This window comes from Oryctolagus cuniculus, chromosome 21 (assembly GCF_964237555.1).
Source record: "Oryctolagus cuniculus chromosome 21, mOryCun1.1, whole genome shotgun sequence".
NCBI lineage: Eukaryota > Metazoa > Chordata > Mammalia > Lagomorpha > Leporidae > Oryctolagus > Oryctolagus cuniculus.
Window position 1 is genome coordinate 14,210,339 of NC_091452.1, and position 24,990 is coordinate 14,235,328.

Sequence of the window (24,990 nt, forward strand, 5' to 3'; positions counted from 1 at the left end):
CTCTTACTTTAAAAACTGGCCTTTTTATTTCTCCTCCTCTAAGTAGAGGAGTTACCAGCAAGTTCCCAATCGCAGTGTGGACAGTAGGAAAACCTTGAATTTAAAATATAGAGTGAAGCCTTTAAACGATGCCGCTGGGGGCCAGAGGTTCTGGGAGGCTCGCTTGTGGGGTGCGGGTTCCACCTGACTGCGCCTTCCCTGACAGTTCGCTGTCCCCGGGTTAGTGTTCGCCATCGGAACAAAGCAGCTTGCGGGCTGGTCGTGCTACAAGCGACTCTTCCCTCCGCACGTCGCATGCCGACTTGTTTAACCTGCTCGTACGCTGACGCCCTGGCTGACACACAGAACAAAGGTTTCTTCGGAGGCTGCTTGTTAACACTTCAGTTCTCGGCTGCACGATGGTGGGAAAGCAACACACAGTCAGCAGAAGCTAGACTCGAACGTCGCTCTCTTGGGCTGCTTCCCCTCCACGCGACGCTTCTGTTGATGGTGGGGGGGACCCGTGTCAGCCTATCCAATGTACTTCCAAGGTACGACTCGGCCAGGCTGCGGCGGGCTGAGCAGGACGCAGCCCGTGGAAGCCGAGGCGCACCTGTATTATCTGACGGGAGAGGTCACGCAGCGAAGGTGGGGGCGTCAGCCAACGAGGGCCTCTAAGGAAACAGCCCTCAGAGGTGGCAAGGCCGACCTACTCGCAGCTGTTGGACTACTGGTTTCTAAGGGTGATTATTTTTTCTTCACAGAAAAGACTGGAACAGCCAGATCTTGTAACTGTCACTTGCCTCCAAGGAGAGCCTCCTGTGGAAATGTCTCTTCAAGCGGGAGACCCTCATCAGCCGTCTGCTCCACTGGCCCCTGCGAAGCACGGGCTGAGATGGCCACGGAGGAGGGTGTTGCGTTTCTTAGAAAATAATTTAAAATATATTAACTTTTCCGAAGGCAGACTCTGAACGAGGTGTCTTGATTAGGGAGCTGTGCCGCACAAGGGAGCTATTTTTGTTGAGGGGCGGAGCTGAAACTGGCTGATTAATCCCAGGAGGCTTAGCAGCACAGCCAGGTCGCGCACTTGGGCCTATCCACTGAAGCGATGCCAACACCCATTCTCCACGCAATTAAGACACATCTTCGCAAGTGTTCGGTTTAAGTACTCTGGTTTTTAGATACCACGGAGAAAAACACAGTTGTACCTTAACATCTGAGAAAATACGAATAAATATGAAGCTAACAAATGGCACACGGCTGGCAACTCGGGAGCCTTGTGACCAGTCATGCAGTTCAGGAATATGTCCCTGGATAATCGGACATACAAATTTGTCACCCCTGTACATGCACACCATTGTTTCAAAAACAAAAACAAAAAAGCCAGGAATAGTGTCTCAGTGGGGAGCACTGCCTCCGGTTCACCTGGAATTTGGCTAAGCTAAAACCTCACACCGACTGGCTCTGGGAAAACCTGGTCCTGCCGGCGAGAGCGGGGCCCGAGGGAGGAAGCTGGCCATGTCAGAGCACTGCTGACCACATCGGGGAGAACTTGAAACTGCCACCACAGCAGCTGCAACACGAAGCCGGCGGGCCCCACACGGAGGCCCGCCCTCCCGCCACTCACACAGCAATAACTGCACTTTAATCAGAATGACTAGAAAGAATTAAATGGGCTGTTCATGAGCGGACCAAAGACTTAAAGTAAGGCCCTGTGGCCGTGGAGCTGGACTCTCTCCCTCTAAGGCTGCCACGCCGTGCAGCAAAAGGCCCAGGACGGGTCCACTGCAAACTTTCTGCTACATTCTCTGCCCAGTCCCAAAGAAACGCTATTTGAATCCTAGACCACGTGTTCGGCCCATTACTCCGGACACTGCCAGGAAGATGGAGGCCGCTCACAGGAAACCAGCCGTGCCGTGTCGCTAGAAAGTCCTGTATGTGAGGAACTCTTTCATTTTCTTGGGGATTGGCAGTGCTAGGACTTGGTAGGTCGTCAGGAAGCTTCGAAGGGCTTTCCGGCATAAGTGCTTCAGTGAGGAGAGGACTCTAGGCGCCGTCCAGAACTGGACGTGGCCATCTCTGGTCCTGCCATGAAACAAACCCACGTGTTAGGACAGGCCTGGGAAGTTCACGCTTTCACCATGATGCACGATCAGTGTCTACTTGGATTTGAACTAGGCGACTCCAGGGACTGAAACGTAACTCTCCACGGTGGGGATGGACATAAAGGCCAGTGCTGCACAGTGAAGAGGTTTTAACACCAAATGCTCCCACCTCTGTGGGCACTGCCCGATCTGAGTCAATTACTGTTAGTTCAAGTGTGACACAGGCAAGGCTGCCACCTGCTGCACTAGAGGTGTCACCGTAAGGTGGTCCCAGCCCCGTCAGTAGCACCTGCCTCCTTGTGGACTGGCCCCACCAGGTGTAAGCATGGAATGGCATCCAAGTCAAATATTAAGAGTAGATAACGACACAGTGCCATGGCAGAATAAAATGCCTGAATTTCCTATCAGATTCCCATAAAGCCTTCCTCTCTGTCCCTGAAAGGCTGCGGGGCACACTCAGCAGAGGCCGCTCCCCTGGGAGCAGCTCCGATACATACCCTGTGGCAATAACTCCACCATGTGGAAAAAAGGTGCAGCAAAGACCATTGGTCATAGGAGCGAATGCGATAGGAGCCTTCAGTTCCAGGGCCCAGATCCTGAGCAGCCTGCCCAAGAAGAGAGGGACACGGTCAGGCCTGGCCGCGGGGTGCTGCCGTGGCTCGGCGCGCCCTTCTCCTTACCTGTCGTCTGCCACGGTGGCCAGGTACAAGCCTTCAGGAGAGAAGCACACAGACCTCAGCGAGCTCATGTGCACGTCGCTGTCGTCCATGGCAGGGTCGAGCTGGGCGTGGCTGAGGAGGAAAAACAGGACGGTGGGCTGCGGGGAGGTGGCCCTCCCCCTCGGGAGAGGGGGCTGCTGGGAGGTGGCCCTCCCCCATCAGGCGGGGGGTCTACAGGGAGGCGGCCCTCCCCCATCGGGAGAGGGGTCTGCGGGGAGGCGGCCCTCCCCCATCAGGAGGGGGGTCTACAGGGAGGCGGCCCTCCCCCATCGGGAGAGGGGGGCTGCGGGGAGGCGGCCCTCCCTCATTGGCAGGGGGCTGCAGGGAGGCGGCCCTCCCCCATCGGGAGATGGGGGCTGCGGGGAGGCGGCCCTCCCCCAACAGGAGAGAGGAGCTGCGGGCTGGAGGAAAAGGCCTCTCAGAAGGCACCCAGAGACATGTGGACGGGAAAGGGTTATTAGCACTTCCCTGTGCTAATTTCCTTATGCAAACTAGGTCAGCCCTCACTTTAACACCACAGTACAAACTCGGTCTTTTTTAGGCTAAGATACATGACAATTATAGGACTACCTATTAATTGCTTCATGAAGTAACAAAGAAAAGGAAAAAGTAGACCAAGCCTGGGAGAACATGAGGATTCATGTTGGAAGTAACGGTTTCGGTAAGAAAGTCCCTTAGCCTGTCACTACGGTGACCAGTGAGCGGAAACCAGCAGTCACTGGGGGTCTCACCACAGTGCATCCACAGTGCACAGAGCCTCTCCGGTCAGGGGACCAAGGACACTCGGGGCTGAATGGAGAGCTTCATGGGCAACGCCGCACTGCTAAGCCCTGGACCCAGCGGGCCTCTGGATCCAGGCTGTCCCCTCCCCGGTTCGGACGCGAGCTGCGGTGGGCGTGCCACCAGTGATCCCACGGGGAGCAGCCGCAGCAGGTTCAGGCCTTACCGGAGAGACCTCAGCCTCTCCCCAGTGTACGGGTCCCACATGATCACGCTGGTGTCGTAAGACGCCGTGACCAGCAAGGCAGAATCGGGGGAGAAGTCACAGGAGACAACACTGCTTTGGTGGCCCTCGAGCTTCCGGATCAAGGTGTAGGACCGCATGCTCCAGAGAAAGACCTGTGGGAAGGAACAGGTGCCCGGTGAGGGCCGGAAGCCAGGTGCACGGCACTCTCAGTGAGAGGCCCCGCTGACTCCCTCCACAGGCCCCACAGCCAGGGGAACTCTGCACGTCAGCCGACCTGACAGCCTTTCCAGTAGGACTTCACCAAAACCAAAAATGAAAAACAAAGGAGTGTTTAGATGTTGATTTCACTTCCTCCCCTTCATGGGGTGGGGAGCCTTGTGTTCTGCCAGGGGCCATCAGGGTATTTATGTTATTGACAGGCCACACACAATCACCACCTGAGAAACCAGCCTGCTACAGATTCAGGGACTTGAGCTGCCTCGGTGGGGCCAGACTCGATTATTTCACAGCCTTCCATGCCCGCGGGCTGGACCTGCCTCCGCCCTTCAGCCCTGCTTGAAGCAAAGTCTCATGAGTTCCAGACCTCAAATGAATGATTAACCACCGGGGCTGTACTGAGGGTGAACTCTGAACCTTCCTATCAGTCCCAGCTCAATGCAAATACAAAGCACGAACAGAAACAAACAGGGTCTCTAAGAGTTTACAGTATTAGGCCGGCGCCGCGGCTCACTAGGCTGATCCTCCGCCTTGCGGCGCTGGCACACCGGGTTCTAGTCCCGGTCGGGGCGCCGGATTCTGTCCCGGTTGCCCCTCTTCCAGGCCAGCTCTCTGCTGTGGCCAGGGAGTGCAGTGGAGGATGGCCCAAGTGCTTGGGCCCTGCACCCCATGGGAGACCAGGATAAGTACCTGGCTCCTGCCATCGGATCAGCGCGGTGTGCCGGCTGCAGCGCGCCAGCTGCGGCGGCCAGGCAGGATCTCAGGACAAGTTACAGATGTGACATGCAAGTCCTACTTCGATGGGTCAGATTAGATGACTCAAAGGGAAGTTAGTTCTACAGGTGGGCCACAACTTTGAGGCTCCAAGGGTAGGAGTGTGGAAGGCATGCACTTTATAAAGGGAAACAGCCCTCCAATCACAGGAGACTTGCTTCCAAGCCCCGCCTCTCCTTTGGTCCTTGTGGTGCAGGAGGCCATGGGCTCTATCGGAGCCAATGCAGACGCATTTTGAGGACACTTGGTGACACAGACACACACACACACCGGGCTGCTGCTCCAGGCCCCTACATCTCCCTGGACTGCGGCAGGGAGGAAGTGGGGGGACAGCAGCCGATGGCTGAGGCTCTCAGTGCGGGGACAGCAGCCGATGGCTGAGACTCACCGACTTCTCCCCGGCTGCGGAGCACAGCATGCTGCAGTCTGGGGAGATGGAGCAGCAGTAGACCCACTGCAGGTGGCCGGACAACACCTGGATCTGTTTACCTGCAGAGACAGAAGCAGTTGTGAGCCAACACTCCCAACACCAAAGCAGGAAGACCACCGTGGGCTCTCTATCAGCTGGGCCCCAAAGCCCACTTATTGAATGCAGAAAGATGCGACAGGAGGTGTCATGGAAGCACCTGTAATCCATTAACACGGTATTTTAATGCCCCAGGAAAGTCATCACAAATCTACGCACTAAGGGGTACATGGTTACACACGTACCTCTCTGGTAGCAGAGAACATTCTCTGGGCACCCTTCCCAACTCAGAAAACGCGCTGTCTGTCCCTGGTTTAAACTCCAGCACTTCTGCACTGTCCCATGGATGCCAGGGCAGAGGGCAGGCCCTCCCCCAGGGACCCGCACTGGTTGAAGCAGTACAGGCAAATGCTTGCATCGGAATCCTGGCTCCCTGCTTACTCAGAACCAAAGCCAGGATGACTCCCACTGTCTCCCTAGGTCTTGGCCTCTGAACCAACCAGATGCCCATCCACAAGGGAATGAGTGAAGAAACAGTGATAGACCCAGCCTGTTAACACAGACGCAATTAGAAGCAAGTTTTCCAAGGTTACGAGGGATAACGTCCAATGAAAAAGGCAGAACACAGAAAACACGATGATTCCATTTTTGTGAGCTGGTGACCCCAAATCTCCTGAATAGGAACGTATGTGTGCATGGGACTACATGAGTACAGGGAACACGATGGGAAGATACACACTGGGCTCTCTCGTGGGCTGCTGGGTCACAGGGATACAACAGAGGGAGGCAAGAGAGAACGGGGAGAAAGAGCAAGCAAGAAAATGAAGAACTTCTGTAAGCAGACGCAGTCACGCATCTGAATTTATGAAGTTTATGTGCACATGTGGATATACAAGATTAGTATTTTAAAAAAGTCACCGTCTGGGGCCAGCGCTGTGGCAGAGCGGGAAAGATTGCCACCTGCAGTGCCAGCATCCCATATGGACGCTGGTTCGAGTCCCGGCTGCTCCTCTTTGGACCCAGCTCTCTGCTATGGCCTGGGAAAGCAGTAGCAGATGGCTCAAGTTCTTGGGCACCTGCACCTGTTTGAGAGACCTTGAAGAAGCTCCTGGTTCCTGATCAGCCCAGATCTGGCCATTGTGGCCATTTGGGGAGTGAACCAGTGGATGGAAGACCTTTCTCTGCCTCTCCCTCTCACTAACTCTGCCTCTCAAATAAATAAATAAATATAAAAAACCCAAAAACCAAAAACCAAAACACCATGGTTTGTTCAGGTGTCAAATCCCAGGATGTTGTGAGAACTGTAAAATAAGGCAATGAGGTGGGTGAGGCAGGGGTCAGGTATCTGAGCACCTAACTTCCTTCCCCTCTTCTCCTTTGAAAAACCACAATAACTCGGGGCCGGCGCTGTGGCACAGCAGTTAAAGCCCTGGCCTGAAGTGCCGGTATCCCATGTGGGCGCTGGTTCTAGTCCCGGCTGCTCCTCTTCCGATCCAGCTCTCTGCTACGGCCTGGGAAAGCAGTGGAGGATGGCCCAAGTCCTTGGGCCCCTGCACCAGCGTGGGAGACCTGGAGGAAGCTCCTGGCTTTGGATTGGCGCAGCTCTGGCCATTGCGGCCATCTGGGGAGTGAACCAGCGGATGGAAGACCTCACTCTGTCTCTACCTCTCTCTGTAACTGTATTTCAAATAAATAAATCTTTAAAAAAAAAAAAAAAAAAAAAAAACACACACACAATAACTGAAGTCACTCTCTTTTATCCTTTCCCAACCATCAGGAGGTTTCCAAAGTCACCGGATGGTGGCTGGCTGCCTCCAGCACTTGTTTAAAAAGCACTAAGAGTGGCGCTGCTGAGCACAGGCCTTGTTGAGGCCACCATAAGAGGATGGCCGTCCAGGCCACAGCGAGAGGATGGCTGTCCAGGCCACAGTGAGAGGACAGCTGTCCAGGCCACAGCGAGAGGATTACTGTCTAGGACACAGCGAGAGGACGGCTGTCCAGGCCATAGCGAGAGGACGGCAGGCCAGGCCACAGTGAGAGGATGACTGTCTAGGACACAATGAGAGGATGGCCGTCCAGGCCACAGTGAGAGGACGGCCGTCCAGGCCACAGTGAGAGGATGACTGTCTAGGACACAATGAGATGATGGCCGTCCAGGCCACAGTGAGAGGACGGTTGTCCAGGCCACAGTAAAGGACAGCTGTCCGGGCCACAGGAGCAGGCCCACAGCAGACACCGAATCTGCCCACAGCTGGATCCTGGGCTTCCAGCCTCAGGATCTGACCAGCCTGAGCTGGCTAAGCCACCACCCTCACGCTCGTTTCCGGGGCAGGAGAAAGGTCCCCTCTTGCGGCTGTGGGAAGCTGGGACAGTCACGGCCCAGGCAAGAGTGCTGGTGCCGCAGCATCACGGCGACCGATGTGCCCTCTCCCGGCCCGTCACAGCCTCCCCACCTCCGTTCCCTGAAGCCTGAGCCCACCCATCTGCAGAAGTGGCAGACCCTGTGTCACCTTCCCAGGTAATGATCAAAACCAGACTCACGTGGGATTCCTAACCGGGCCACTCCCTGCACACACAAGGCAGAATCCCATAAAAGCAAACCCCTCTGGCCAAAGAGAATTCACTCTAGTCCTAGGTTCTATCCCACAAAGAAATTCTTGACTTCTAACAGGAAGCACCCAAGGGGGACTTCTTCCGACCAGTGGTACTCCACATGGGTGACTGGCACTACTGGAGAGGGTGCTACCAGCACCTAAAGGGAAACGGCCAGGCACGCTGCTCAGTATCACCCAGCCCCAAACACGGGGAGTGCCAAGGATGACAACACCTGCTCCAGGTCACGTGTTTCCACTGGAGGCGCTGTCACTCCAAGGGATGAACAATCAGTTCTTGGTGGCTCAAAGACATCCTACATTTCTTATGTGTAAAGCACAGGTGTGCATTCAGGATGTGAACAGATGCAGTCAGAATTCATACCTGGGACCCACATCAGCTGATTCAACCAACAACAGACAAATAGTCCCTTTAAAAACTGCGTGTGGGTGCAACATGTTCAGACACACTTTCTCGTCGTTAGTCCCTAAACAGTTTCCGCTGAACTGTTCACTTCCTGTCCACGTGGTACCAGGAGTTACAAGCGACTTGCAGATGACGTAAGCACAGGAGGACGTGCCCGAGTTCTATGCACGCACGGCACCACGCGTTACGCGGGACTTGAGTCCCCGCAGGTTCTGGGATCTGCGGAGGGCTCCGCAGGCCGCTCGGGGACTGCAGACAGCTTCTCTGGGACGGGGCGTGTCTAACACCACCCCTTAGGAGGCAGGACCAGCAAAAAGGTCAAGAAACGCCGTTACAGATAAAAATGAAGGTGGCCAAGTGCAAAAGGGGGCAAACAGAACAGCTGAGGAGGTAGCACGTGGTTCCGCCCGCCCCATACCGTGCTTATTCAGGTCCCAGATGCGCAGAGTCTTATCCCGGGACGCAGAGACCAAGATCAAACTGCCGCTGGGTGTGAAGCTCAGGTCTCTCACGACATCTTGGTGGCCCGAAAGATTCAAAAGCAGGAGCCCTGGCGTGGGAGCAGGAGCAGGCAGTCAGAGCGAGGGGTGGCCCCCGCGGTGCTTCTGGGAAGTGTCACCAGCCTCCCAGGACCTACCTGTCTGCACCTCCCAAATCTTGATCTGTCCATCGTTGAGTCCCGTGGCAAGAATCAGGCAGGAGACATCTGGTCCTTGGGGGTGGTGGCGTGCCCACAGCTTCCTACTGGGCGGCGAAGGCCAGGGGCTGAAGGCCAAACCCCAGACGATCTGACCACAGTCCAGCGTCTTCTCCTTTGGGCTGCCTCGCCCTTTGGGGTCATTTTTGCTACTTCGGCTTTTGGCTTCAAACCCTTTAGGGATGCTAGGGGAAGCAGAGATTTCTGTATGAGTTTAAAATGGTTACCCAATCAACCAGCTTTTCATCCCGGGACATCCCAGAAGCACACTGGCCTTGGGTGAATTCTGATGTGACTTTTCTCTTTGCAGGACCAACCTAACAGCGGCCTTGCTGGCCGTGCCTCCTACCCTCTGCAGCAGCTCTGCCAAGGGGTGACCTGCCTTGTGGGATAACTGGATCACGGGGCTCCAGGGAGTTCTACACTTGCTCAGAAAGTTCCCCTGGGCTCTGACGCGAGGAAAGGAAGCCGCATTCCGTTTTTCCCATGAGACAGCGAGCAAACTCAGGCCGTGGGTCTGGAACTAGGGCAGAACTCAGAATCTGAATATCCACCTGCCGCTCTCCTGCCAACGAGTCCCTCTCCTCTAGCTTAGAAACGCCAAGGCACTGGGAAATAAACCCTTTTCTTGCTGACAGTCTGGTACGTTGTTGACTTCCACCTTCACCTATGAGCTTCCAATCAATGAAGCTCTCGTGGCGTCCCAGGTGTACGCCCAGCACAGGAACCGACAAGCAGGGACGTGAGCAGAGGGTGAGAACCCACTGAGCTGTTCAGAGGTCTGCTGCCCCAAAAGTCCTCTTAGCCAACCCTCTCCTTTCACATCGCACTTAGGGGAACCATCAGCTGAATGAGGCTCTGTCCCTGGGACACACAGCCCTGCCCACAACTGTGCCAGGCAAAGTCCCAACGGCACAAGCAGGCCTGCTGTCTGCCCCACACCTGACTGTACACTTTTCTCCGTGACCCGACTGTGACTGCTGTCTATCGAACCCAGGAGAAAGGGCACGCAAAAGCCAGAGCTGGGGACAAGTTCGCAGTGGTTCCCCGAGAAATCCTACACACAACATCCGTGCAAGCTGGGATCCGTCATGTGTTCCATGTGCTCCTGGAAAATCACTGAGTAGGTCACAATTCAACTGTATGTGAAATTATTACAGGATCTTAGCCAAGATCACCTGTGAAACTAGCAGGAAGCAGATCATGGCTCCCGCCAGCCTGCATGATCTAAATCACAGGTGGTCAGACGACGCCCAGGGCAGCAGTCTGGTTTTGCTCTTTCAAAAATCTCCTGATGTGTCAATTTTTTTTACTAAGGTATAGTTGACAAAAATTACAGTTATCTGATGAATGTCCTGTTTTGATATACATATACATTATAAAATAATTAAACGGAGCTCATTCACACATCCCTCGCCTCACACACGTAGCATTTTTGGATGTGAGAGCATTTAAGACCGACTCTGTTAGACTTCCTAGTGCACAGTACAGTCTATCCATCACCATGCTCACCGCCAGGACTTCCTCACCCCGTGACTGAAACCATGTGCCTTTCTTTTTTTTTTTTTTTGACAGGCAGAGTGGACAGTGAGAGAGAGAGACAGAGAGAAAGGTCTTCCTTTGCCGTTGGTTCACCCTCCAACGGCCGCTGCGGCCGGTGCGCTGCGGCCGGCGCACCGCGCTGATCCAATGGCAGGAGCCAGGTACTTCTCCTGGTCTCCCATGGGGTGCAGGGCCCAAGCACTTGGGCCATCCTCCACTGCACTCCCTGGCCACAGCAGAGAGCTGGCCTGGAAGAGGGGCAACCGGGACAGAATCCGGCGCCCCGACCGGGACTAGAACCCGGTGTGCCAGCGCCGCAAGGCGGAGGATTAGCCTAGTGAGCTGCGGCGCCAGAACCTCCCCACTCCCACCGCCAGGGAACCACTGCTCTCTGCTTCTATGAATCCGACTACCGTCAGATTCCAGGCAGAAACCCACGTGCTGCTGCCTTTCTGCTCCCAGCTCATTTCACTCAGGATGCTGTCCTCCAGGCTCATCTGAGCTGTGCAAAATGAGCGGGCCTTCCTGGGACACAACACTCAAACGGAGGGGAGTCCTGGGGAGAGACTGCCTGGCCCACCAAGTCTGACACTGTTACTAGCTGGGCCCTCGTGGGACATGGCTGCCGGCCCCTAGTCTAGAACACCCACGTGGAGGCTGACACTTTGGATCACCACGCTGAACGTGATCCTGAGGGTCTGCACCTGAGCCTGCCCAATGCACCCACGGCCCCTCCTCTGCCGCTCACACACTGCTCAGACCCACCTGGCCTGCCCAGCGCCTCAGTTTGCCATCCCAGAAAAGACTTTAATGGCAGTTTATAGGAAGAGCTGCTTGGAACTTTCACCGTTACATTAGCTTTATTTTTTGTTGCTGTTGTTGTTGTTTTTGACAGGCAGAGTTAGGCAGTGAGAGAGAGAGAGACAGAGAGAAAGGTCTTCCTTCCATTGGTTCACCCCCCAAATGGCCACTACAGCCAGAGCTACGCCGATCCGAAGCCAGGAGCCAGGTGCTTATCCTGGTCTCCCATGTGGGTACAGGGCCCAAGCACTTGGGCCATCCTCCACTGCCTTCCCGGGCCACAGCAGAGAGCTGGCCTGGAAGAGGGGCAGCTGGGACAGAATCCGGCGCCCCAACCGGGACTAGAACCCGGGGTGCCAGCGCCGCAGGCGGGGGATTAGCCTAGTGAGCCACGACGCCGGCCACATTAGCTTTATTTTCTTTAAAATTCTGCTGTATTTGAATTAAGGGCTACATCTGCAGCTACTTCGTTCCAAAGGAATTAGGACACGTTTATGTATTATTTCATTTCTGTGTGTTTGATTTTCCTAGAAAGAGCTATCATCACGTGCTGCTTAGCAAGGGTGATTCATTCTAGGAAATGCACGAGGCGACTGTGTCCTTGAAAGGACACCACAGACTGTGCTTACACAGCCCTCTGACGACGTCCCTGGGATATAATCTCACGAGAGAAATCGTCACGTGAGTGGTCTTTCAGAAACAAAACATCACTGTGTGGCGCATGGCTGTACTAACATCTCCACGTGGGACAGAATGACTAACATTGCTGGAGTTCAAGGTCGGGCAGACCTAGAATTAGAACTCAAGTCTCAGGGCAGGCGTGGCGTGGCAGGGAAAGCCGCCCGCCGTGAAGCCAGCAGCCCATGGGGCGCCGGTGTGCGCCTCTGCTGCTTCGCTTCCCATCCTGCTCCCTGCTAATAGCCTGGGAAAAGCAGCAGAAGATGGCTCAAGTGCTTGGGGTCCTGCCACCCACGTGGGAGACCCAGACGAAGCACGTGGCTTCGACCTGGCACAACCCTGGGCGTTTTGGTAAATGAGTGGACAGAAACTATCTCTCTCTCTCTGTCTCTCCCTCTGTCTGTAAACTTGACTTTCAAATAAATAAATCAATCTTTAAAAAACTACAGGGGCCGGTGCTGTGGCACACTGGGTTATCGCCCTGGCCTGAAGTGCTGGCATCCCATATGGGTGCCGGTTCTAGTCCCGGCTGCTCCTCTTCCAATCCAGCTCTCTGCTATGGCCTGGGAAAGCACTGGAAGATGGTCCAAGTCTTTGGGCCCCTGTACCCACATGGGAGACCTGGAAGAAGCTCCTGGCTCCCGATAAGCACAGCTCCAGCTGTTGTGACCACCTGGGGAGTGAATCATCGGATGGAAGACATCCCACCACCACCACCACCGCCTCTCCTCTCTCTGACTTTCAAATAAATAAATAAATCTTTAAAAAAAAATAAAACTACAAAGAACTCAAGTCTCAGGCATCCTAGCCTTAATCTCAAGAAATATTCTGTGTGTCTGAGTTTGCTGGAGTCAAGGGGTGAATTACATGGGAGGTGGTAGCCTGGAGATTCACTTCGGTTCACTGAAACGAGAGTTTCCCAAACTCATTTCTAAAAGTAGAACAACTGTGTGGTTAATGTCAATTCTTTCCAGTAGCAAGAGCACTACCTAAAGGATTTCTGAAAAACAAGTAACGATCTTAACAAGAACATAAATGCCCACATTCCCTCTTTTAAAGGACTTTATGACATTTGAAATTATAGAAACATGGAAGAAATTTGGAAATGAGACAAATATGAAAATAAAAGCTACCAAAAATCCTAAACCACTTATAGTGCGTCTATTATGGCTAAAACATATGTTTTTAAAAAACAAATTCGGTGGGGCCGACGTTGTGGTGCAGCAGGTACCAGCTGTGATGCACTGCCTGGAGTCCTGGCTGCTCCACTTTCAAGCAACTCCCGGATAGTGCGCCTGGGAAAGCAGTGGAGGATGGCCCCCACACCGGGGCCCTGCCACCCACATGGAAGGCAGGAATGGAGTTCCAGGCTCCTGGCTTCAGCCTGGCCCAGCCTCAACCGTTGTGGCCATTCAGGGAGTGAACCAGTGGATGGACGATCTCTGTCCCTTTCTCTCCGTAACTCTGCCTTTTGAATAAACAAATAAGTGTTTTAAATACATAAAAATAAAAGGCAAATTTGGGATCATGTTGCACTTATGAACCCAATTCTTCTTGGTTTTATAGCCTGCTATTTTCAAGAAGCCATATATCAGTATCAGAAGCATTTCCCAGGCTTATTAGTCTTTAAAATGTGTAATCTTTTCACCCAAACTGGCAACTTCTCATTTAACATATTAACACTTCTCTCTATATATTCAACAGATACACGAAAAGGATCAACACTCGAATCCCTTTTACCACTCTCCTTAGCAATATTGAAGAGCTATATGAGGATACTTTGAAAAGTTTGTGGAAAATAGAATCAAAAGTTTACACTGGAGTAAAAAATGTTTAAAATCCATGCATATGCAAGTTTATCTACATTGAGGCAGGTATGTGAGTATATGCTATTTGGCAAAACAGGAGATTTTCAATTTGATACTTTTAAAAACCCTTTTCATATCAAAAATTTACATCAAACTGAAGCCTAGATATGAAATATGAAATAGACGCTTCAAGCAGAGAATCGGTAAACAATGGATGACCTTGACATCCTCATTAAACTGACCATAAAAGGAACTGAAAATTATGATTACAAACCCAACAGTCTGACGGCTATAAAAATGCCATGCGGAAGTGAGACAATTTCCTTAACCATCCTCTCTTCCCTCTATTTTATACTCGTCCTGACTTTTCCACCACGAAATAATAAATTTCATGATGAAAATTGGTGTAAGTGGATGACCCCTCTCTGAGAAGAGAAGGGTTTGTAAGTCCTTCATGGTTCTGCCCCACAGCCCTCCTTCTGGAAACAGCAGTCTGAGGACGCCAAGCTCAGTTTCCCCTCTCCTCCCACTCCTCAGCCACACGTGTGGGGGTCTTCCCCACACACCCAGCGAGCCACCGACTCTGCTGCCTGGAATTCCACTCCAGTCTGTGGCTTCAGGCTCAGAGCCGTGTCAGAGGCCCCAGCAGCGCCCTCCAAGCCTCCAAGCCTCACTGCTTTATCTCTGCTTCCGACCAAACAGCCACCAACTGGTTCAATGAAGGTGCTGGAGTGGCTCACAGAACTCAGAAAAATACTTTGCTTCTCTTCCCTGGTTCCTTCCAAAAGATCCTGATGAACACCAGACACAGACACTCCGAGGAAGGAGCGTGGGAAGGGGTATGTGACACACGGGCCCTCTGGGACATAGCAGCCCTCAGGAGGCGCCCGTGTGCAGCCACCCAAGAGCTTGCTGCGCCCAGTCCTTCTGTGTCATTACGGAAGCTTCGTTATGCAGGCATGGTGGAATAAACCTCGGGCCACTGGATACCAACGGTCCCCCTTCTCCCAGGAGAGTGATGCTTGGAACTCAAAGTCCCAACCTTCTAATCCTGCCTTCCCAGTGACCAGCCCCCCTCCTGAGGCTACCCAGGGACTGCCAGTCGTCAGTCAACTCTACGACACACAAAAACCACACAGCTCACTTCAGAGACTCCGGGGACTGTAGGCACTGCGTGCCAGGAAACGGGGACCAAGACTAAATGCAGACTTTGTAAAATCACACCCTCCAAACCCAGCAACGTGCAAAGCTCCCATCTCAGCAAACCGGTAACAAGGCAACGGAGCTCAAACAAATAACCCTATCTGTAAGAACAAATGAGACCCTCAAGGGCCGGGGCCTTATGGACTGACTTCAGGATTCCCAGCCCTCGGCTCACTTCTGGGCAAGTAAGATTTGCCCCAAATGTCGACTGAATAAGTACATGTAGACACAAAGCTGCCCTGGGACAAGTGAAAGGTACCGATGCCGGGTCAGCTGGCTGGGAGTGCAGCGTTCAGACACGGGGACCGCCATCGCAGAGAAAGGAAACCCTGGCGCAGAAACTAAACTGATCAGTAACAAAAATGATCGACTTTCAAATGGGCACAGGATACAAATGGTTGCTTCTCCAAAGGCTGACAAAGAGCCACTCAGCAGGTGAACCGGGACCAGCAGGAAAATACAAACAGCGCTTCAGACCCACTAGCATGGCCGCGTTGTCATCAGACAGCACAAGGATGCCTGCTGGCAAGGACCGGAGAATTCGGACCTGAACACAGGCTGAAGGGCCACTACTTCTCAAATCGGCCATTTCCTCAAAGGCTTAACCCCCTGCAACAACACGCGTACACATGCATGTTCATAGCAGTGCCACTCGCAACAGCACAAAGGTGAACTCAACACAAGGGCCCTCCAACTGCTAAACTGTGTCACAGTCTGGCATCTCCAACGATGCGGTAAACCGGGGCAAAAATGGGAAAGAAGTGCTGATCCGCGGTGAGGATCTAACCCCAAAAGGCCACACAGCAGGAGTCCACTATGTGGAATACCCAGAGCAGGTGGATCTACAAAGACGGAAAGCAGATCAGTGGGTGCCTAGGGCCGGAGGGGAGTGGCTGGGAGATGTTCGCTAAGGCACAGGGGGTCTCTCTTCGGGGAGCCCCCTCATTCCTGTGCCTGGGCACTGGGGTACTCACAAGTGCTCCTCCAGGGGCCAGGGGATCAGCTTGACGATGCAGTGTCCTTGAGACCAGGCGAACCAGGAGCCATCGGGGGAGAAGGCGACACTCCAGGTTTCACAGCTCGACTTCCAATCGAATTGGTGGGGGCGCCCGGGCTTGAGTTCGGCCAGCAGCAGTGGTTCCTCTGGGGCGGGAGAGAGCATGCTTCAGAGACCACTCTCCCTCGGGAACACCTCTGCCCGGCTCCAGTCCCTGGAGGCAGCTGTAGGCAGCTGTCTCCCCAGGGGAAACGCCACAGATTCCAGGAGGGAGTTGTCATCTAAGTGACCTGGGGCAGTAACAGTAGCCACAGGCCACATTCCACCACGGTTACTCAGTCCAAGCACTCTCAGCCGCTGGTTAATCATGACTCAAAGGAGGAACCTTTGTGCAGGGAACCCAGTAAACGGAAGCTGCCTTTTCCTACGAATGCCCGGACAAGAAGAACGTGGAGTCTGCAAGTCAGGACCGCGCTAGATGGGAAAAAAAAATCAAATCGCAGGACTGCTCGAAAGGGCAAGGCTTTCCAGTGCACTTCCGCCTCCTCCAAAGAGTGCGCAATGGAGAAATGGGTGTGAGGAGGGAAATCGGACACTAGGGTCCCCTCTCTCCTGGACCTGCCACTACTGATGAGTGCCCCCACCCCACCTCCCCAGCTTCCACCCCCTCTCTGCGCCCACTGAAACCTTCATCTAATCTTGCCCAGTCTCCGGTAGCCTCCTGGACCATTTTTTCTCCCTGGAAACGCTGCAAAAGCTGAAACACACAATTATGTAATTTCTTTCAAATACATTCCAAGGCTGCTACCTGTAAAAGGCACCAAGCCCAGGCCTCTCACCCGCCCCGTGTGCCCAGCCCTGGGCCCGGCCTCCTTCCTGCTCCGCCTCCAGCCCCCAGCCTCCTGGACATAGTAGCTCACTGACAGTCACACCTGGCTCATTTTCTTTTTGGAATCTTCTGGAATCAGCACTTAAGCGCCCTCCTTCCAAAACCAAGGCCTAGCACAGCATCTTGTAAAAGCAGGCACTGGATGGATGCTTCTTCATGGACTGAACACGAATTCAATTCTCCACTCCGAGGGAAGATTTCAAAGGCCAACAAACTGTACTGCACACGAAAACTGGCTCCCATCCTGCATGATGTCACTTCCTGGCCTGTGTGCTACTCCGGGCAGTTCTAGACTGGCCCTTTTATGGCCGCTAACTGATAAGTACTAATTTAAACAACCCACATTTCATTCCTGGGGGCACCTGTGGTGGTCACAGCTGGGGGCGGGGCACTGGTGGCATCTGGCGGATAGAGGTCGGAGGTCAGCAATTCTGCTCAACACTCTATAGGACAGGCCACCACAAAGACCAACCCAGCCCAAAGTGTCCACAGTGCCAGTGCTGAGAACAGGGCACAAACATCAGACTGGCTGCTCTCAAGGATCGTCTTCAACCGACCTACAGAAAACCTCTTTATTCCATCCTGGTAAAACTCAACGCCAGGTTCCCCCATCCACCACCTACACAACCTTCTGATACCCGGGGGCTCTCGCCAACATTTCTCTCTCTATCTCCCAGACCAAATCCATCCGTAAGTGTGACGTCCCTCCTGTTTCCAAGACTTAATACGTCTTCTACCCATTTCCATAGCTTCCATCCTAACCCATGCAATACCGTCTCTCCTCGCTGCCCTCGAGGCAGCCTTCCTTCCAAACATTCTCATCTCCACGCTGGCCCCTCCCTATCCATCCTCCTCACCTCCCAGAGTGATCAGTTTCAAGCACCATAATCTGGTATAGCAGGTAAAGTCTGGGCGCTGGGTAGAGTCCCGGCTGCTCCACTTCCAATCCAGCTCCCTGCTAAGGAGTCTGGGAAAGCAGCAGCAGACGACCCAAGTGCTTGGGCCCCTGCACCCACGTGGGAGACCTGGATGAAGCTCCTGGCTTCGGCCTGGCTCAGCCCTGGCCGTTGCAGCCATTTGGGGGAGTGAACCAGTGTATTGAAGATTCTTTCACTCTTTGCCTCTTGAATGGAAGATTCTTTTACTCTGTGTCTCTCCCTCTAATTTTGCCTTTCAAATAAATAAAAACAAATCTTAAAAAAAAAAATAATAATTGGATTGGTGTCGTGGCACGGTGGGTAAAGCTGCCGCCTGCAGAGCCGGCATCCCCATATGGGCATCAGTTCCAGTCCGGTTGCTCCACTTCTGATCCAGCTCCCTTCTAATGCACCTGGAAAACGTGGAAGATGGCCCAAGCATTTGGGCCCTGCACCCACGTGGGAGACCAGGATGAAGCTCCTGGCTTCGGCCTGGCCCAGCCCTGGCCATTGCGGCCATTTGGGGAGTGAACCAGCGGATGGAGGATCTTCCCCTCTGGCACTCTGACTTTCAAATAAATAAATACAAACCTTTCTAAAAAAAACAAATAAAATAAAAAGAATGTAACACAAACTCCTTAGCTGGCCCCACCTGTTTCCCACCTGGGTTTGTACACCTCTCTCTCTGCGCTCAGCTCCGTACACTGGCCAACAGGCCCTGACTACAATGCCCTTGGTGCCAACCGCAGGGCCTTTGCACCAGTTATCCCCAGGGCTGGCACTTCCTCTTCGTTCCGGTCTGACTCAAAGGACAACTGTTCTTTGCCCCCTGGCCCATCTCCCTCACCAGTCCTCACTTTATTCTCTCCCCCAGCACTGTGTCTCCAACCCCCCCTACCCAGCAGCCACAGGGCCACTCCACAGCAGAGACCTCGTATGTGTCTCCCCAGCGCCAGCACAGTTCCTGGCAGGGAGCAGGCAGCCGGTAAATATTTGTTGGATAAACACACAAGCTATACTCTTTAAATATAAATGAAATAAAGCCCCTTAAACTGCTATGCTGCTCATGTCAAACATTTCAGCCAAAGTCCTTCTGCCCAGAAGGCACGCTCTATTTCTGTGACTGAGGGATTTCGTGTCCGCTATTTCAGGTCCAGGAATTCAGGAGCTAAAAGAAGAAAGAACCCAGTGGACTCCAGTCTCTTGGAGTCTGGGCCCAAACTAAACCTGGCTCCTGGAAAAGAAAAGCCGTCATTAGTACGGAATTTCAGAACGAAACGGAACACAGCCCAGGGCATCCGGCTTCATCCGGGAGTGCACCTGCAGGGGCCCTTCCTGGGGAAAAAGCCTACGGATCAGGCCGGCGCTGCGGCTCACTAGGCTAATCCTCCACCTTGCAGCACCGGCACACCAGGTTCTAGTCCCGGTCGGGGCGCCGGATTCTGTCCCAGTTGCCCCTCTTCCAGGCCAGCTCTCTGCTGTGGCCAGGGAGTGCAGTGGAGGATGGCCCAGGCGCTTGGGCCCTGCACCCCATGGGAGACCAGGATAAGCACCTGGCTCCTGCCATCGGATCAGCGCGGTGTGCCAGCCGCAGCGCACTGACCGCGGCGGCCACTGGAGGGTGAACCAACGGCAAAGGAAGACCTTTCTCTCTGTCTCACTGTCCACTCTGCCTGTCAAAAATTTAAAAAAATAAAAATAAAAAAAGCCTACGGATCAGGGTTTTCTTTAACTTTTAATAGACAGAAGTAGTATCTCTGTACGGTCTACAACAAGATCCTTAGATAGATGCTGACATGCAGAATGGCCTAGCCGAGTTCATTAATTTATGTAGCCCCCAGTTCGATTTTTTGTGGTGAGAACATTCAGAAGGCAACTGTCAACTCCAGACTGTAATTCAGTAACGACAGTCACCATGACATACAATAGGCCTCTTGATCTCACTCTTCCTGTCCAACTGAAGCTTTGTAACCTTCGACCAGCACCACTCCACCCCCACCCCCAATCAGGGTTTCCTGACAACAGTGAGTGGGATGTGTTGGGATAACCAGGCTAAAGGGGAGGACACTTACTATGAGAGGCAGTCAGTGCCAAAATGGAGATGAACTGTGACCCCACTCTCGTTTTTCCTGCCTCAGGACCTTTGCATTAGCTCTTTCATTAGCACGGAGAGCTCTCTGTTGCCCCTATCGCTGGGGCCCAGTGTCCAGTGTCATCATCTTGGAGACCTTCCTAGCCTCATTCTCTAAAGTGGCCCAGTCACTTCTAATCATTTAATTTTTATAAGGGCCAGCACTGTGGTACAGCGGGTTAAAGCCCTGGCCTGAAGCACAGGCATCCCATATGGCCGTTGGTTCTGGTCCCGGCTGCTCCTCTTCCAATCCAGCTCTCTGCTATGGCCTGGGAAAGCAGTAGGAGATGGCCCAAGTCCTTGGGCCCCTGCACCCGCGTGGGAGACCTGGAAGAAGCTCCTGGCTCCTGGCTTCGGATCGGCACAGCTCCAGCTGTTGTGGCCAGCTGGGGAGTGAACCAACCGATGGAAGAGCTCTCTCTCTCTCGCTGTCTCTACCTCTCTCTGTAACTCTTTCAAATAAATAAAATAAATTTTTTTTTTTTTTTGACAGGCAGAGTTAGAGGGAGAGAGACACACAGAGAAAGGTCTTCCTTTTGCCGTTGGTTCACCCCCCAAGTGGCTGCTACGGCTGGCGCATCACGGCCAGCGCACCGCGCTGATCCGATGGCAGGAGCCAGGATCCAGGTGCTTTTCCTGGTCTCCCATGGGGTGCAGGGTCCAAGCACTTGGGCCATCCTCCACTGCCCTCCCGGGCCACAGCAGAGAGCTGGACTGGAAGAGGAGCAACTGGGACACAATCCGGCACCCCAACTGGGACTAGAACCCGGTGTGCTGGCGCCGCAGGAGGAGGATTAGTCTAGTGAGCCATGGCGCTGGCCTAAAATAAATCTTTAAATCATCACTCACAATTTTTTTCCAGTTTTTAAAATTTATTTATTGCAAAGACAGAAAGTTGAATAGACAGGGAGCCCCCAACCACTAGGTCGCTCCCCAGATGCCTGGAAGACCTGGGCCGGGCGTGGGTTTCAGTGGAAACCAAGAGCCAGGAAGGCAGCTGTTTCCCACGCGGGTGGCAGGAGCCTGATCAATTCCTTGAGCCGGGGCTGGTCAGTCGATCTCAGAGTCTGCACTGGCGGGAAGCTGGAGTGAGCAGCAGGAGCCAGGAACCCAGGCACGCTGTAGGACACGGGTCGGAACTGCCAGGCCAAACACCCACTTCCACGGATATGTTGTTGCTTATTTGTTGTTTTGATGTATTTCCTGCCTCCTTCCCTCCCACCTGAACTTGCCTGTTGACCACTATTGAGCCAGAGAGGGGAGTCCAGTCAGCACAAGCCACAGCTACACAGGACTCCTGACCCCTGGAGACGCGGCCAGTCCCAACTGAAATGGGCTATTAATAACACAGAACCCACGCCAGATGTCAAAGGCTCAGTGCAAAAACCTATGAAATTCTGCAATCACTTTTTGATTATGTAAATGAATCCAGCTGAAACAACAATATCCTAGATATATTGGACTGAAAGAGATCCAGTTTTAAACTTAATTTTCCTGCGTCCCTCTTTTTTTTTTTTTTTAATGTGGCCAACAGAACATTTTAAATGCTACATGTGGTTGGTATCCCGTTTCTATTGGCCCGCTCTGGCCTACAGGGTGCCTGGCACATAGTAGACACTCAATAAATATTTGCTGAATGAATAAAGGAAGCCTAACCACTGCTCTGGAGATTTCCACCGTTGCCCATTGTAATTCCCTTACAATGGGTTTTATTCAGTTTGAAAAGGGCATGAAACTCTCTGGCCTTCCCCCCCTCCCCCTTACAGTAGCTTGGCAGCTCTCAACAGCTCTGCCCACACCCCCAAAACAGCCGTCAATCACTAGGAAAAACCCAGAACTGGAAACAGGCTCCTGTTCCAAGGGAGGCAAGCCACACACTGCTTTCAGATTCAACTATAAGGAATCAATAGCAATGACAGCGGAAGCTATAAAGTGATCCAGGAACACAGGAGGTGCCATTTAGAAAGAATTCCAAGGGTAACACACTGCCGAAAAGAAAGCCCTTATCTCGACTGGAAGGGAGACCGACCTCGCTCCAGCAAACAAAGACACGTCATTTCCGAAATTAAAAGGTAACACCACCCCAGGGAATACCCTGATGGCAACCGACCCACCCGCAATCGCAAGACACCAGCCATCAGACCCCTCCACACTCAGAGCTAGCAGTGCACTGTGGGAATACAAAGGGGTTCTGGGGCAAATTCTGAGCTCTGGGCCTTGGCCCCTTCTGAGAATTCTCCAGCAGGTTGAGGAGCGAGGGCTCCCAAAAAAAAAAGAAAAAAAAAAAAATCCCAAATCCGTCCGGGATTTTCCTACAGGTGAGGTGTGGAGGCCGACCTTTGCATAACAAACTCACCCCACCCCCGAGTCGGAGAGCCCCTGGGGGCTGCCTGGGGGCACCCCCTCGCCAGCGTGCGAACAAAGATGGGGCAGGGCCTCCCGTCGCCCGTCAGCTTATCCTAAACCTGCCGCGTCCGCCGCGTCGCGCGGGTCACCAGGCGTCCCCACGCCGCCTCGCCGGAACCGGGAGAGGCTGGGCCATTCGGTATTTACGGGGACCCACACCCCATTCTGCTGCACAGCCGGGCCGGGACCATCGCCCGGCACCGAGACCTGCAGGGGTGGCTGATGCGCACCTCGTCCGTGACGACCACCCAGCGCGAGCCCCGAGTCCCATCCACACTGCCACCTGGGCACCCACTCCCTCGGGGATCGCCCTGTGGGTGGGGGTGGGGGGCTTCCCGCTCCCCTGCGTCCACCCCGAGGCACAGGTGGCAGCACCGGGCGCCCCCACCCCCCAGGCACAGGTGACAGCCTCGAGCGCCCCCCACCGTCCCCAGGGTGCCGAGCCGCGGCCGCCGAGCCCCAGGTCCCGCGGCGGCTGCTGACAGCGAAAGTGAAACAAAGCTGCCCGCCGCGGCCGCCCCGGCGCTGCCCGCCGCGCCCCGCCCCCACGCCCGCCCCGGGGTCGCCGCCCGCTCCCGGGAGCGCGGGCCTCGGCGGGCGCGCCCCGGCCCCACTCACTCACCTCCGGCCTCCATGGAGGACACGCGCGGCCCCCGCGGCAGGCGGCGGGCGCCTCAGCCCCCCGGGCCGCGGGCCCTCATGCCGCCGCCCCCGCGCCGCCCGCCCCGGCCCCGGCCCCGGCCCCGGCCCCGCCGCTGCCGCGCCCGCCGCCGCCCGGAGAGGCCATCAGCTGCTTCCCGTCACATGGCGGCGGCGGCGGCGCGGGCGGGCGGGGACGCGCAGGGGGCGGGGCGCCGGGGGCGGGGCCGCGGGGCGAAGATGGAGGGGGCGCGGGGGCCCGGGAGGTGGGGGTGAGAATCCCACGGGAGGCGCTGAGGGGAGACGGGAGAGACTCCCCCCACCCGGGGAAAGACCGGGGGTGGGGGTGGAGTTGGACTGAGGAAAACATGGGCCGGGGGGCGGTGAAGCCGGGCTCCGGGAGAAGGCGGGTGGGGGAGGGACGAGGACGGGCCTGAAACCCGGCGAGGGTTGACGTGGGGGGGGGGGTGCTGAGGAGCAGTGGGGGGAGCGGAGCTGAGGGGGACGCCGGGGTGGGGGGAGTGCGGCTCCAGGGACTAGGGGTGGGTGCGGGGCGAAGATGGGGAAAGTCAGGCCCCGGGGGAGGAAGGGGCGCTGGGACCACCGGGCGTAGGAAAGCCGAGGGGAGAGCGAGCTGCGGTGAGGGGAGGGAGGGGTACGGGCTGGCCCCGGCCGTGCGGGGCGGGGGGCTGGCCTCTCCCACCGTGCTGGTACCCTCGCCCGTGTGCTGGCCAGGCCCTACCTCCCTCCCCCAGCTGTGTCCCATGTTTAATTTAGCCTCTTTGCTTTTTAACACGAACTACAGGTGTGTTTCCTACGACTACCTGCTTTGAACTCCAGTCCCTCCATTTTAATTTTTCTCGTTGCCTGAGCTCTTGCTGGGCGAGCCCCTCTCTTAGCTCTGCCCACCCCCCTTCTCGGGTTACCTGCTGCTCCTGGGACACCTGTGTCCTGTGCCTGTTCCAGGCCCCTTGGATTACACCTGCATTTACCTGGCTTGTCCATTTGGGGCTCCCCACTTCCCCATTTCTCTTTTCCTCTGCTCACCATCCATTTGAACCTCGGCATCCCCATTTCCACTGGGTCCAGATGCTCTGAGCTTATATCCTGAGGCCCTCCAGTGGGGCGGGGGACAACCATCTCCCCCACTAACAGCTTCTTGTGCTGTCTGGTATGAGCCGGCTGCGTCACACCTTCAGGGTGGTTGCAATGTTACGTGAAGAGCCAACAGAGGAAGGGGCTGAGCCACTGGAGAGTTACGGGCTGTCTCCAGGAGACATTTCCATGAGCCCCAAGTGAATCAACATACCTATGTGAAGCCCCCATCCATTGGGCACCCCCAAAAGAATGACCCCATAGTAACGTCTTAAAAACCCGAAACACTTCCTCAAAGCCGGTATCCTGTTTGCACGCTCTGCCTGGTCTCCTCTCGGCCCAGACGCTTTTCTGTCAAATAAAAGTTTCTGTGCCTTTGCAAATTTTAATTTCTATACTAAGTCGAAGAACAGAACCCACGACACTTACTCCTACAACCGCCCTCCCCTACGCGACCAGTAACATATCCCGGCCCGTGCTGGTCTCCACCCTGGCTCCCATGGAGTCCCTGATCTCCACCAGCTGTTCCGGGCTTCCAAGCCTCCTCATTGCCACTGAAGTAGGCAGGCACACAGGCTAAAATTGATCAGATTTGTGAACTGGAAGACCACGCCTTCGCCATGCCCCTGTGTGGCCTCATGCCCCTACCTGATGCCTTTGCCATGCCCGTGTGGCCTCATTCCCCTACCTGGTCATACCTGGGTGCCCACCAGGCAATCAGGTTAATTAACCATCCCCCTTTGGAAGTGGGTTAAAAGCTGGGACACGGCGTGGCCCGGCCTGCTCTTTTTCCCTGGCCTCTTGCCAGGAGGGGGCTGGCTGTAGCCCCGAGCCTCCAGGGCGCATGGCCTTCGGGCCATGTGCTCTAGGCTTCCTGGCCTAGATGCTCCTCCACGTGGCTGGTTCCTGGTGCTTGGTATGAACCCCTAATTACCTCTCTCTC

General features: G+C 54.7%; 1 protein-coding gene and 1 long non-coding RNA gene across 3 annotated transcripts; both read right to left on the reverse strand.

Annotated features, from left to right (window-relative positions):
- Positions 1–3: 3 nt before the first annotated feature.
- On the reverse strand, positions 4–23,131 carry WSB2 (WD repeat and SOCS box containing 2). Of its 2 annotated transcripts, none has more exons than XM_051826873.2 (9): positions 22,936–23,131; positions 15,948–16,116; positions 8,882–9,126; positions 8,663–8,794; positions 5,149–5,249; positions 3,750–3,922; positions 2,765–2,875; positions 2,582–2,689; positions 4–2,064 (listed from the first exon to the last, which is right to left on the reverse strand). In XM_051826873.2, exons 1-9 carry the CDS (start codon positions 22,946–22,948, stop codon positions 1,902–1,904), a joined length of 1,215 nt encoding a protein of 404 aa, XP_051682833.1. In that variant the 5' UTR covers positions 22,949–23,131; the 3' UTR covers positions 4–1,901. The 2 variants fall into 2 exon arrangements, with proteins under 2 accessions (XP_051682833.1, XP_069922081.1); XM_070065980.1 differs by lacking the exon at positions 22,936–23,131 and adding an exon at positions 16,903–17,034 and having other exon boundaries at positions 15,948–16,444.
- LOC138847413 (uncharacterized) lies at positions 17,687–18,356 on the reverse strand. Its single transcript, XR_011385214.1, has 2 exons — positions 18,245–18,356; positions 17,687–17,884 (listed from the first exon to the last, which is right to left on the reverse strand). It is a non-coding gene; the product is annotated as an uncharacterized lncRNA (long non-coding RNA).
- Positions 23,132–24,990: the final 1,859 nt, after the last annotated feature.

Coding starts and splice junctions, on each gene's coding strand:
- WSB2 (XM_070065980.1), bottom strand. CDS start 16,135: ATGCTCTCTCCCGCCCCAGAGGAACCACTGCTGCTGGCCGAACTCAAG. Junction 3,923..5,148: donor CCGCAGCCGGGGAGAAGTCG/GTGAGTCTCAGC, acceptor TCCTTCCCACAG/GTCTTTCTCTGGAGCATGCG. Junction 2,690..2,764: donor GCCACCGTGGCAGACGACAG/GTAAGGAGAAGG, acceptor CTTCTTGGGCAG/GCTGCTCAGGATCTGGGCCC.